The 13,926-nt window shown below is 46.3% G+C and overlaps 2 protein-coding genes across 2 annotated transcripts; one reads left to right on the forward strand and one right to left on the reverse strand.

Moving 5' to 3' along the window:
- Positions 1-908: 908 nt before the first annotated feature.
- LOC144476566 (uncharacterized) lies at positions 909-2,857 on the forward strand. The gene is made up of 2 exons (XM_078193664.1): positions 909-1,097; positions 1,176-2,857. The coding sequence occupies exon 2, from the start codon at positions 1,235-1,237 to the stop codon at positions 2,855-2,857; it is 1,623 nt and encodes a 540-aa protein (XP_078049790.1). The 5' UTR covers positions 909-1,097; positions 1,176-1,234.
- Positions 2,707-10,056, reverse strand: LOC144476396 (alkaline phosphatase 4). The gene is made up of 8 exons (XM_078193283.1): positions 9,647-10,056; positions 8,718-8,827; positions 8,308-8,528; positions 8,014-8,206; positions 6,888-7,054; positions 6,041-6,352; positions 5,436-5,868; positions 2,707-4,363 (listed from the first exon to the last, which is right to left on the reverse strand). The coding sequence occupies exons 2-8, from the start codon at positions 8,806-8,808 to the stop codon at positions 4,149-4,151; spliced, it is 1,632 nt and encodes a 543-aa protein (XP_078049409.1). The 5' UTR covers positions 8,809-8,827; positions 9,647-10,056; the 3' UTR covers positions 2,707-4,148.
- Positions 10,057-13,926: the final 3,870 nt, after the last annotated feature.

Below are 13,926 nucleotides of genomic sequence, written 5' to 3' on the forward strand. Positions count from 1 at the left end.
TGTTTTTCTTTAAAAGAGCCGGCACAATAGAAAAACTATGTACCACAAGATTAGATTACAAGAAAATGTGATAAGTAATAATTATATTAAGTATTATAGACTAAGTATAGACCAAGCTTGTACAATTAAACTATATTTACCCGTTTATCATATTGAGCATTCACAATTTTACGCATTCGAGATATCTGCGAAAAAGCTGTATTTCGCGAGTTTGTGCATTCCATTGCGATACGAAAGCTCATAGTTCAATGCTATTGTAATTATAAAGCCGTTTGTGTGTCACATGTAAATTCGAGTACCGTAAAAAATGCGTAGAAGTAATATATGTGCGCTTGGTGCGCGATTCTGCAATAGATTTCATTGGTTCGTTTCATTTTAAAGACAAGCTTGTTCGCGGGCTTGTTTCTATTTACATACCTACATGCAGAAACTGCTTCTACATGTGCATAGTGAAATCATTTTTATCCAATTAATATAAACAAAAATCTTTTCCGTCATTACGCTTTACTATGCTCGATTTCGAATTTTTAAAGGAGAAAAGTAAAGGAATGATCGGACGCGTTGTATCACGAGTTGTTTGCGTATTGTTGCAAATCTGTCTGTTAAGCAAAGCAACGAATTTCTGTGTTTTATGGAAACCTCCACATACAGATTTTGAGAAATGTAGAATTAATGCGCGATCGTATTATGTCAATGCACGCGGTGGGTACCTTTTCCTTTACACGTTTACATTAAACAGTTAATTTATAGTTACATGCGTGTTTCACTAATAACTCATGTGAACGGAGCGCACCGATATAACAATTACAAAACTATCAATTTATGCAGTGTGATCAGAAAGGTCTCTTTCAAAGGGGGCATTAGACTATAGACTCTGGACTATCTCTAGAGTCTATACTGGGGGCGTACAGCTTGAAATACCTTGGTCCGGGCTTGGGCTGGTGCTGGGCAATGGGCATTGTGCCCGTGAAGCAGCTACACGCTTTCTACCCGACAATAGACGCTGATAGACGCGAACGGATCAGTCGTACAGATCGCAAGACGAGCTCCACCGGGTATTTCCTGCTCATTCATCTATACCGCAGCATCGCAATACGGTAATCACTGTTCAAGATAGTCCTAAAAAATGATTGGTAAAATTTTGATCCGGTAAAAATGGTCTCGAGTGTTTGCAGTGATCGATCCGACGACAACCGGCCCGGGCTAAAGCGAGGAACCAGAAGAAGGAGTTCAAATGGGTCGCAAGAAATCCGGAAGCAAAGGCTACCGGTCGTCCAAGGGAAAGGGTCGCCACGCGAAAAGCACGCATCGCAACGGAAGCGAGAACGAGCCCGCGAAAGAGAACGGGAACCAAGTGGGAAACAAGGAAGAAAAACAATTTAACGAGAAGGGAGAGGATGTAGAAGCTAAGAGCCCCATAAACGTGTACTCGCGTTTAAGCTACCCCTTCGCGCGACAAAGTCTGCCGGAGGATCTCGAAGATTCGACAGCGCGCGACGGAAGCGACGAGGAGGACGCGACTTTAGAGTTGACCGTAAAGCCGCGGTTCGTGTTTGTGACGTGCCGCTGCGCGGTTTGCTTGGAGAGGTCGAAAGTGTTCTGTGAACGCTGTCGAATGGTGTCTTACTGTTCGTCGGCGCATCGGAACCAGGCCGCGAAGGAACACCGAGAATTGTGCGAAGCTTTGGCAGAAATACGAGCGTCCATCGCGTCCACGATGTCCGCGGCGTCCGTCGAGTCGAAGGACCGTTTCGACGCCGATCAGTATCGCTTTTACAGAATACAGTGGCTCGCGAATCTAAAGTCGCGGGTCGGCAGACCGTTGCATCTTTGGGAGAAGGAGATCGTTTTGTATCCACGCGTGTGTCGCGTTTGTCATTGTTTCAGCGAGACCATGCCCTCTTGCAAGGCCTGCGGGATGGAGTGCTTTTGTCGAGAACACAGCGAGAAACACGAGAAGTCGTGCAAAGAATTTCAAGTGCTGGAGAGGTGTTTGTACCTACAGTACAAGCACGGTTGCGTCGAACCGAAAATTCCACGGAAGAAACGAGAGGAAATCGAATCCACGGCGTTCTCGTTAACGGACATCGGTTTCGACGAGTTGGCGCGTCGCATTTACGGAAACTGTGCCTATTACCGCGAAATGGACTGTTACACGTATTCGATGTTGTCCCACCTGTGCACGATCCCGTTGACGACGCTCTACGCGATGAATATTTGCTCCCTCGAATGCCAGAAGAAATCCGAGCTGGTGGTGTGCGTGCTCGGCGCAGAGTTTCAATTCGAGGGCGTGAACCTGCACGTCTGGGAACAGTTGTTTCTTCATTTCTTGCCGAACCTGAAGAAACTCCGGCTGACTCTGGTCGGGCCGGAATTGGAATTACCGAGCGGCGTGCCGGTACGATTGTTGTCGCAGGTCAAAGTTTGTTCCGAGTGCAAGGCCGCCGACAGAGCCGTCGTCGTTCGTTTCCTGCCGAAGACCCTCTACCACGAGTTCTCGCGTGTCGAGGTAACGGCCGACGGCGCCGCCGAAAAGCCGGATATCATTTGCGCGTTCAATCCGGGCCTCTACAGAAAAACTGGTTTCGCGGGGAAAGACACGTGGCCGGAGACGATACGCGAGTTCGCGAAGTCGCGGGCGCCCGTCGTCGTCACCTCCTACACGACCAACGAAATCTTTTGGGAGATCGATCGCGTAAAGTCCGTCTGCCCTGACGTCGACGTCCTCTTGGCGCCGCGTCAAAATCCTTTCGCGTCGATTAAGCCGGACCGCAATTTCGTCAGCGACGACACGGATCCGCTGATATACAAGAATTATTGTGTCGCCGTGGTCGCCGGCAAGCCGGCCCCTTCGTAAATCACACGTTCGACAAGTTTTTCGTAAAAGTTTTTTTTTTTTTTTATTTTCTACACGGACGCTCTAACCAAGCATTAGTTGGGTAGAGGAACAGCAACGAATCACGTTGCACAGGCTTCGGTCGGTAGTACTGACTCAGTATCGAACTCAAACTCGAAACGAATCGAATTGAATTCCGTATACATGTATGTACATATCACAGATGAAAGTGGAGTAAATCTCGCGTTCGTTGTACGGGAGAAGAGAAAATTGTGGCATTGTTCGCACAGAGACGATCGCGTACGGTGTAATCGAAGATTGCGCAATCGCTCGGTTGATTCTTCTGGAAGCTGCCGTGTCATTACAGTTTCGCTCGACAGTCAGCGTGCAGCGCTTAGAACGTGAAGCCTGTTCAATCCCTCAAATAACTTTTAAGACTCGAAACTGCGACGGGCATAGGAGTAGATGATCAACGAATCGTTGCGCAACTTCAAGCTTACGGCGCGCGGTTCGATCGATTCCAATAAATAATAGCAATCGCGAAGCAGTTTGGAGTTCGTAAAGGCGAGTCGATCATTACGCCATCGAATACTGTACGAAATGCGGAGCGTATATACGACCTGTGTATTTACATTGTCGGGCGCACGTGGCATGCATTAGGTTGTACAGTAAGTCCATTCGCGTCCAGCCTAATCTATCCTGTCTCACACTAGACACTTTCAGCTTTCATTTAAGCTAAGTTGCATAGAAATAGCCTCGCGAGAACGTATCTCAAATATCGCCTTAACTAACTGCGAACAGATTTATTACACGACCTAATGGTACACGGTTCCTCCCGGCGGCGTTTGCTCGTCGATTTTACACTTTGATTAAATTGACTGCAATTCGAAACGTTTTTGCTCGTAATTTTTCTATATAATCGGTCGCCGTCTTACAGTACGTGACGACGCGTGTCGCGTACGCGATCTCGTCGATCTTTATACAGGCATAAATACGATAGAGTGACGCGTATCGGAGCGAATCGAATCGACCGAGACAAGGAGCGTGAATTATTTACAAACGGAGTGCCTTGAGGTTACGCGAAGTAGCCGTTCGCATCGGATGCGTACGAAATCACGAAACGCGAGCTCGTTCCTCGTCTCGGGAGCGTGGTCGTACAAGTACAAACTAATAATAGAACGTTCGAAGAACGAATGGCACGAGAGGCATCGAAGGTAGGGAGAAATGAAGAGAACGAGAGAAAAAAAAAATGGTGTAACGAGAGCGGTTCGAGTAAGTATGGTAGTCGCGCGTCGATGTTGCCGCTGAACAATTAAAACGCGGTCAGGATCGAAAGGACTGCGAGCGACAAAACGGAGAACACGATGGAATCCCTGAACGTAGATCCCGAATTGGTTACTTCGTAATAGTAGCGATGGTAAGTGTCGTCGCAGTGAGACGGCCAGTCGTTGAAGCACGCCGCGTACGCTACCACGTGAGCGATATAATTCTGTTCGAAGGTACCGCGAATCAGATGGGAGTACGGACCTGAAACAATTGTTATGGGTCAAAGATAATTACTGTAACATGTAGAGTGTAATAAAGAGTGTAGGTTAGATGCGCCTGTCCCAATCTCCGTGCCCCCGGTTTAAAAATATATGGAGAAAGGTAAGCTTCATACAGGATATCCCAAAAGTCATTCGCAACCATGAAATTATAGATTTCCGAGGTCAAACAGCTTTTTCATTAGCGAAAGTGTATCGCGAGGCTTTGTTTAGGAGTTATTAACGCAAAAACGTTGACCAATGAAGGGCGAAATCAACTGGCGCGAGGTGGCCAAGCCAATCAGTGGAACTCAGCTTAGTTTGCTTGTTGTCTCGGCCGTCTCACGTTAGTCACGCTCGTCTCTCATTGATTAGTGTTTTTGCTTAATAGCTTCTAAACAAAACCTCTTAGAACATTTTCGCTAAGGAAAAGGTACTTCAAATGACCGTAGGAACCTTTTAGGATACTGTACATAAATTGATGATTTATAATTTCTATTTTGTCCTACATCAGTTCTGATGAGGTTAAGTGGCATGTTTTGAAAAAATCTGAGGAAATACTTGCTGACGATTTCGGTATAAATGAATTATAGTAGAACAGTCTTGTTTAGTACTACCAACGATCAAAAAGCATTAATCCTGTATATTTTTATGTTTTTTAAAAAAATTCAGAAATTAGGGTCAGATTTTAGAAGATGCCCATTCAGTGCCCTCTCGTATTAGATCGCGGAGTCAAATCTAACCTCACGTTGTGAATATTATGAAATAAGCAAAACAGATTGAATACGCTATTGAAAGAAGCACAGTAATTGCAATAAATACCCATGATGTGGTAATAGAGTGTACAGAGGTATAGGCAGACACAGAAATGACAAACGAAGAAGTATGGTCAGTAAAGAAATAAAAGGCACGAAAATTGGCCCAACTATCCTAGCAGAGTATAGAATATAGAGGAAACAATGAAAACACAGTGGGTAGTTGGATTGTGTAGAAAGGATCAACTGTACGAGGTTCAACGAATCGAAGAAAAATCAACATCGAAAATTGGTAACGGTATGAATTTCTTTATAACTCACCTGCCGCGTATACTCCGACATCCTCGCCGCCGTGCGTTTCACTCTCCATGTACATGCCGGCCATCTGAGGGTACAAAGGTTCGTCGCGCGTCTTGTCCTGCTCGGGGTTCCTCCAAGTTTCGTTGACATTGCCGCTATCGTTGCGTCTATGATAAAAGAATCCCGGCCCGTTGGCATAGCTGAGCGTTTCGTAGGTCTGAACCACCTTCGCTTTTTTTGGATCGTTCCCAAATCCGAGAATGTCGTTTCCCCTCTGCGGGTAACCGTTGATCGTGAACGAGTGCGAATGATCGGCTGTTACAATCACCAGGGTGTCGTCCAACGAGACTTGTTGCAGGGCGGCCAGTATAGCTTCCTCGAGCTCCGAAACTTCCCGTAACGCCAATTTCGCGTAGTTGTGATGATGTGCTATGTCTATTTTGCCGCTCTCGACCTACGAATCATTTCATTTATTCTTTTACTTTCTTCACTCTGAATCCTTATCTAGTCAGTGAATGGAAAAGCTCGATTGTTCAGGTGACTCATAGATGGGTAGGTGCGAGCAATATTTTCTTATCTAGATGCATTTGAAATTATTTATGACTCGACTTAACTAAAATACTTACCATCAACAGGAAGCCGTTTTTGTTCTTTCGGAGCAACCTAATGGCCTGCGTGGTCATGTTGGCCAGAGTGGGCACCTGATCCGACTTGAGCGCGTGATAAGGAAGATGACTGGGTGCGAAAACTCCGAGAATCTTGGACGTGTTCGCGATGTCGAGAGACAGCAGTTCCTCCGCGGTGGTCACCACCGCACCTTCGGGATTATTCCGGGACCACACCTGCGCTAAATTTCTACCATCGTCTCTGACGCACGAGCCCGAATCCGTAGGCAACTGGGGCATCCCCATGTTTTGCGCCCCACCTCCCATCATCACCTTCAATGATGAACGACGAACGATTAGGAGATTTATTATGCTCAAGAAAATATGAAACTTGGACCACGAAGAAGTAGGGTAGTAGAGCCGGTTATTATGGGACGATCGGTTGCTCTGCCTTTGGTTTGTTTTCCAGCATACTTGATTTTATACTTATCAAATAAGATACGGTAACCCTTGCTGTACCACGTTCAGATTATTTCGGATTCAGAGCTCGAGGCCTGTCTTGACCACCTGTCGCTTATATCAGAGCAACGACAACAAATATAGAAACAAATGTAGCAAAATTTAATTACTATGTAAAACAAGTATGGTAAAATAATAATGTTAATAATAGAAACTAAACTAATGATAATAATAACAACAAATTTTAGTTCAGACTGTTTGTATACTTAAAGTCACTGCGAGGGTGAAATGTTTCCGTCCTTTTAATTTGTTTATTATTAAAACAATGTCATACGTCTTAAGTATAAAATTAACGATGTCCGAAAGCAAAGCAAAGGCATAGCAAACTTCGCGAAACAGACGGATTTACCCGAAAATTCTTGCCAGGTTCGTCCTCGATCAGTTGACTCGCTATATCCTTCACGCATCCCTGGTATTGCTTCGGTATCGCGGAGTCGCACTCCCAATCGCGGTTGTTTGTATGCGCGTACAACGCAGCGGGTGTAGCATGCGTGATACGGGTCGTTGTGACGAACCCTAAAACAAACGAAATCGATATTCGATACGATTTCCGGAAAAATTTACAGCGTTTCAGTCATAGACCGTTATACGAAATACTGACATTATAGCGATATTTTTCTCTTGATCATCAGTTGCACTAAGTCGTCCTCAGTCACGCAGTTACAGTACGATCGATCATTATAATCAAATCTGCGACTCATACCAGTATTACATAGATAACAATTTCTACATTTTTACCGGTATATATTTCAGTATTTATTATCGGTACGAGCGTCACGTAACGGTATAGTACCTCAAAATGAAATAATTTCCAGTCTCTGCACTTTGGACAGAGTTCGAGAACTGGCAGGGCAGTCGTCCCGAACGTCAGCTAGTAAAGTAAACGGTGATATCTAGTCGTTGCCCCGTTGTTACGAGCGTTACGCCCTACATAAAACGGAAGGTCGGCTCGTGACCTCCTCCGACGTGTCGTTTTCGCGCTCGTTTCGACAAGGTCTATTCGATACTGATGTTTAACGTTTAAACACCGGTAGTTGACCTTGAGCTGGCCCGGCCAGTGCGGTGTGACGGGACGTGACGGGACGCGACGGGACGTGCCGGGACGGGACGAGACGAGACGAGACGAGACAGCGGAGCGTACGGCGAACGCGCTTAGTCGTGAGTCGCGCGAGTCGCGAGTCGGCGAACGAATCGGCAGCAACTAGTTGGCCGCGAATGCACCTTTTATCAACGAATACATCGCGGTTCGGTCTATTCTCGGTCGAGGTCGCGTGCGAATAAACTTGCAAATGACTATCTCGCTGTCGGACCAACACATTTATCCCGAATCATCCTGGTTGTTGCACTCGCGTTTATCAGCGACCTGTCGCGTTTTCGTAAGCGCGCACATGTACGCGTTCCGCGGTTGTTCGCACGGTCGGTCGCGTTCGCCGACCATGGGCCCAAACCGGGGATAGATCATTTATTGCACTTACCGGTGTCCATGCCAGTCTTTTGCGCCCAATCCGCGACCGTCGTCACTGTGGCCGCTTCGTTCACCGTTCGGTTGCACTGATTGTACGTCGCACTGCTATCCAAACCGATAATGGCGTAACGGCACTTGACGCCCGAAAATATCGCGGTGGCGGTTCCGGCCGAGTCGGGCACTTGTTTGTCCGTATTGTATGTCTGCGAACAGAGACGAATTCCGCTTATCGTGGTTAAGTTAATTGGGCCCGTTTACGCGGTATCGCCGCGCGTCCTCTTTATCATGGCGTCGCGGCACGTACCTTGGCTAAGCCGGTGTTGGGGAACTTTTCGAATACTAGTTTGTATTCCTCGCCTGTCATGCCCTTCGTTTGACCTTTGAATATACGACCGGCCGTGATCGTAGATATGCCCATGCCGTCGCCGATGAATATCAGAACGTTCTTCGCGCGTCTCTCGTTGTTACGATAAGCCAGATTCTCTTGAAGATTCTTCTGTCCCTGCTTCAGCCAGAAGGACATGTCTGAAGGGAAGAAGACGCAATTAACGTACGGGCGGCGGAAATTTCGAAAAGATCTATATATCTCTATGTTTGCGAGATCGATGTCATTCGCGGTCGTTAACGGCCGTAAACGGCGCTCAACGGTCCTTAACGGTCGTTAACGGTCGTAGCTCGCAGATCGTAAGCAGTCTTCACGACGTAACGACGAACCTCCGTAATTGGTCGCGTCTCGGGGGAGCGCGCTGGATCCAAGAGGTCCCGCCAGGGCCAGGATGCAAACGATTACGGCCAGTCGGTTCATCTTTCCAGAGGCTGCAATTCTGCAAAAGAAGAAGACGCGCGTGGTAGTTTCACCCGCGTTTCGGTCGCCGGATCACGCTAGATCGATGCTACCACGTTTCCGCGAGCGCGAGGTGAACGCGCGCGACAAAATCCCGGTCTGATCGCCGATCATCGATTAAGGGCGAACGGTCGCCCGTTGGGAAACTAGCTGGGAAAACGACCCTCGTGCAACGTCCTCGATTCCGGCTTTAGTTCCTTTCGCGAAGCTGTAACCCCCGATGAAAACACGATCGGGTCCCGCGCCGGTAAGCGTTGACGCGGTGGGTGGACGGTCGAGCGAACGAATGGCCGGACGAGACGAGAACGAGATGGGAACGAGAAGGGGACGACGGGAAACCAGGCAACACCCTCGAAAGGGAGAGATTCGGGTCAGTCGGCGAATCAACGAAAACTATCTGACATCGCGCATAATGCATAGGTACATCCGAATTTAGGGTTAGGAATGAACTCCGTATGACAATGTCAAAGCATTTTCAGCGACTGCTTTGAAATGTATTGTCACCTGTGAGATCTCTTTTACAGCACGTTTCGGAGCAGTCTCCGAAAATGCTCTGTCTCCGTCGTGTGCAAAAGTTAATTCCGAGTTAATTCCCAAATATATCCCGGTGAGCGACGTTACGATGTCATCGGGAGAGCAACCTGTAACGTTAGACCGACGGTGTCGCGGCTCGACGCGCCTTGACGCGCCCGGACGCGCGAAACGTGCCGTTCGACGACCAGATTTCAAAGTCACAATCAATTTTTCATCTAGATCGCAACGACTTATGATCGCGATTGAATATTACTGAATCACGTACCTTCCGTTCGTAGCTTGAAATCAGTTCCGTGAAAATGACGGTGCAGCTCGGCGTCAGACACGTGTCTCGGGACGGTTCATTCTTCGAGGAGCAAAATTTGATCGAATTCACAAACGATTGGAGTAGGTCAAGGATGACCGAATCACCGCGTTCGAGTACGGTGTCGGTTCGTGGCGGAAAGACGCTGATGCTGGAGGACACGGATGAACCGCGGACTGGAAGACGATTGATAACCGCGCGAGAGACGACCCGACGCGAGACGACGCGATGCGACACGATGCAGCGCGATAAGATGCGAGAACGATTGCGAGATTGCCGGAGGACCGATCGGTTTGATTTTATCTGACCGTTATTGCTCGACCCGGTCGTGGTAACGTATTAACGCTAATACAGCGCCACCGAGCAAGTTTGTCACTTTATATAGCGTTTCAAAGGCCCTGGTAGATTGTGCACGAGGTGGAGAGCGTACAAGGGACATCGAGAGTACGGATTCTCTAGGAGAGGAGCGGTCGGGGGCGGTCCGGAGCGGTCGGGGGCGTTTGAGGGAAAAGGGGGAACAGGGGGCATAAGGGGAGGGGGGAGAAGGGGAACCCCTCGTGCACTGTTAATCCAGCCGTAATTGAGCAGCTCGATGCCCGTACCATTATGTCTTACGTCCGCGACGAATTAATACGAACGCGACTCTCGAAGTAGCTGGCGTGCCGCGAATTGTCTCTTCTCTTTTCTCTACTCTTATCTCTTCCTTCCATCTTACTTCCCTTGTCTTCTCTTTTCCCTTCTCGTCTCTCTTCCTTCCATGTTCCTTCTCTTCTTTTCTCTTCTCTCTTCTCATCCCTCTTCCTTCCATCTTCCTTCCATCTTCCTTCTCTTCTCTTTTCTCGACTCTTATCTTCTTCTTCCATCTTCTTTCCCTTCTCTTATCGCATCTCTTCCTCCTCTCCTCCGTCCCTCCTCTTTCCTCTATTCTTTTCTCTTATCTCATCTCCCTTTTCTGCCCTCTTCCTTCCTCTCCCTACTCTCCTCTGCCTTCTTCACGTTTAACTTCCATCCACCACCCAATCATTCTTTGACATTCTCCCGCACCATCTCCTGTTCACGTTCTTGCACTAATTCCTACATGCCGGCATCTTTTTCTCCGAATTTGAATCACGTATCGTCTCGTATCGACCGGATCGTTCGAAGAAATCGATTACATCGCCAAACGTCACGACAGGTTTCGCAGCTGTTTCGCAGCTTTCAAAAGATATAATTCAGTTTGTTCGAAGCATCGATGGGCCGTGAAATGCGAATTTCTCATAAAAGTTAATCATCCGTACAGAACAGAGGCGGCGAGGGGAAGGGAGAGAAGAGAAAATCGACCTCGATAAAAATCATGGTTACGATATTATTTGTATTCCTTGTCGCGTTTCCCTACCACGTTCCTCGGCTAAATATCGTGAAGAGTTAGTCTCATAGTTAGTTATTATATTAGTATCGTATCGCGTTAGATTGTATCGTATTCAATTGCAATATATCGCGATGGATTGTATCGGATCGGGACGTATCGATACGAATTGAAAACACCTCAATTGACGGACCGCGCGACGACAGGGAGGAAATTTGGCCGCGACCAATGGCGCGATCGAATTTGCTCCGTACACGGAGAGGTGAGGCATAAGCTCGACATTCGATTGGTGGAAGATATCGGCGTGGCATTGCTTTGCCGCTCGTCTGAGCTTCACGCTCCACGCTCCTTGCTCCACGCTCCACGCTCCGTGCTCCGTGCTCCGCGACCCCACGATTCACGCTCCACACTGGTCCTCCATGCTCCGACCACGTGTTGACTTATTACGTTATTACTGGCTTTCTTTCTTGTCTCTATGCCAACGAATTAACGTATCTTCTTATGGCCGCTGCGTGATTGCCGACGACGGAGATCCGTTTGCGCCGAAACAACATCGTAATCGTCGGCATCGCGATAATTGAGCATTGTGTTCGATACGCTTTAACGATTTCGATTTCTTCTTTCATCAAATTGTTTCCTTTATCTTTCGATTTGATTCGATTTCGAATCGAATTCATGGCTGGCTATATCATTCGCGAACAAAAGGTCTTTCGGTCTTTGTCGTCGACTGATAAGCTGTGAAATATCGATTGAAAGTTTTTTTGAAATTGGCGGTAAGCAAATACCGCGCAGAAACGGTATCTGTCGGACTTGCAACACGCCTGTGTGCTCTCTTTTGTTGGTATTGACAAGCGCGATAATCTCGGATCGATCTCGTTTGATTTGCGTTTGATTTATCCGACAATAAGTGGCAGGATTAGGAGTGGTCTCAGGGGCAAGTTGAGAAACCAGTCGGAACATTTGCAATCGTAACGATATCGGTTGCGTTTTTGCAACGGAAGCGATGAGACATGCGGCTTTTATTTGAACAATCTAGATTCTAAATTGTTCATTCAATTTTCTATACAGGCTGGATCATTGAACGTGATCAGCTTAATTGTTCTGCTCTTAGAAGTTCGAATGGAAATTTTTCGATCTGAAATAACATTGCCTAAACAGAGTTTAAAGATGATTGTGATAAATTTTTTGTGAACTTTTTTTGCGGAGTTATTAAGTTTATCTAGAGTTTTCCATAGGTTAACGTACAATTTTTTTGGACCCTTTGCTTGAGGGATTGTGTGACGTGTTTGACAAGCATCGTAACATATAGCATTTTCTAAATTTGAAAAAATTGTAAAAATGTCCAAGCCATAAAATGAATTAAGTTGAATAAAATAAATTAATGAAATTCCATGGTCTAAACTATATGTAACCTCAGGACATATTTTAATAATGAAATTCGTTTATAAGCAAATCGAACAACAATATGACGCAATAACAGGATTATGCAATGAGAAAAATGTTGATTAATTCTGACTAAAGTGACAAAACATGTAGCATGCTGCACTGTTAATTTATCTTAACGATGCTCCTATTGATGTAATTTGGTTGACCGTAAAGGATACGCTGAAATTCGTGTACTGAAAAGGCACTGATTTCGGGACCGTCTACACGTTCGTTTAATGTTCCATATATAGAAATACCGCACGTAATGCCGCACGCGTCTGTGTATCCGTGATGTCAAATATAAACGACTCAGGATTGTAGAATAGTTACGATTGTCAAAAGACATGGGATTACCAGACGGTAGAGCAATCAAGCGTGAAAATTTATACCGGACAAGTTCTATGCTAATCTCAGATACTAATGATACAGTGATTAAGCGTTTGAGCAATATCCGAGATATAATTTAATCAAAGCACGATAGTACAGTTCGAAGGTGTTAATAGCATAATTTTGTAGTATCCAGACGATCTTTCTTACCGTATTACTAATTTTGATAATTTTTACAGGACATTTCAATTTGTTCATGACAATAGCGATAATATACGATAAAGATAATAGCGATAATAACTTAAAACGCTGATCTGCTGATTCTTTATATAATATTAATATTAACTGTTTTAGGCGATATAAGTGGAAAAAATGGGGTCAGACGAGAAAAACACATCAAGATATCAATTTGAAGGTAATCGAAAGTAATCGAAGGTAATCAAAAGTGGAACCATTTACTTTTCGTCGATCGTTTGAAGCACTCGAACATTGAACGATCTCTAATTCGTTTTCCAATAGCGCGACGTTCGAACTTCCTCGAATTCGCATTGGCAGGACCACGGTCGTACCATCAATGACTAATACCTACGTACACAGGTATGTACGCGAGTCAAGTATCACGCACAATTACGTAGTCACGTACTATGCAAGTACGAACGATCGCGACTGTGCTGGTGCTCATAATAGAAAAAAGGGGTGATGATCGTTCGACACAAGCGTGCCCACGTATCCGTACACGTGAATCATAAATACGCACACGCGTATATTCGTAATTCATACGGGAATCGTACCCGTACCGACGTACCATTTGAGAATTATTCCGAAGTCCTCTTACGCGGTGCTCTTAATCGGTATCGTATTTTGAAAAGAACGAGGTGTATCCACGTTTCAAGAGCGAGATCGGATGCAACGGGCGACGGTATGGGATCGGAGATGGCACGTGACGCAATTACTACAATTCAGCTTTTAACCGAGTGATCGCGTGCCAATGGGCGCGAGATCGAATCGCCACGATAAGAGAACACGAATCGGAGAGCTCGAGACTCGGAACTTTGTCCGATGGAAGAGATTCGACGAGAAACAGCCGGGCTTCGGGCGTTTAGTTGTCTTCCTTATCGTTGATATCGCGCAGCGTTTACACGCA

The sequence above is a fragment of the Augochlora pura genome, chromosome 10 (genome assembly GCF_028453695.1).
Source record: "Augochlora pura isolate Apur16 chromosome 10, APUR_v2.2.1, whole genome shotgun sequence".
NCBI classification, from domain to species: domain Eukaryota; kingdom Metazoa; phylum Arthropoda; class Insecta; order Hymenoptera; family Halictidae; genus Augochlora; species Augochlora pura.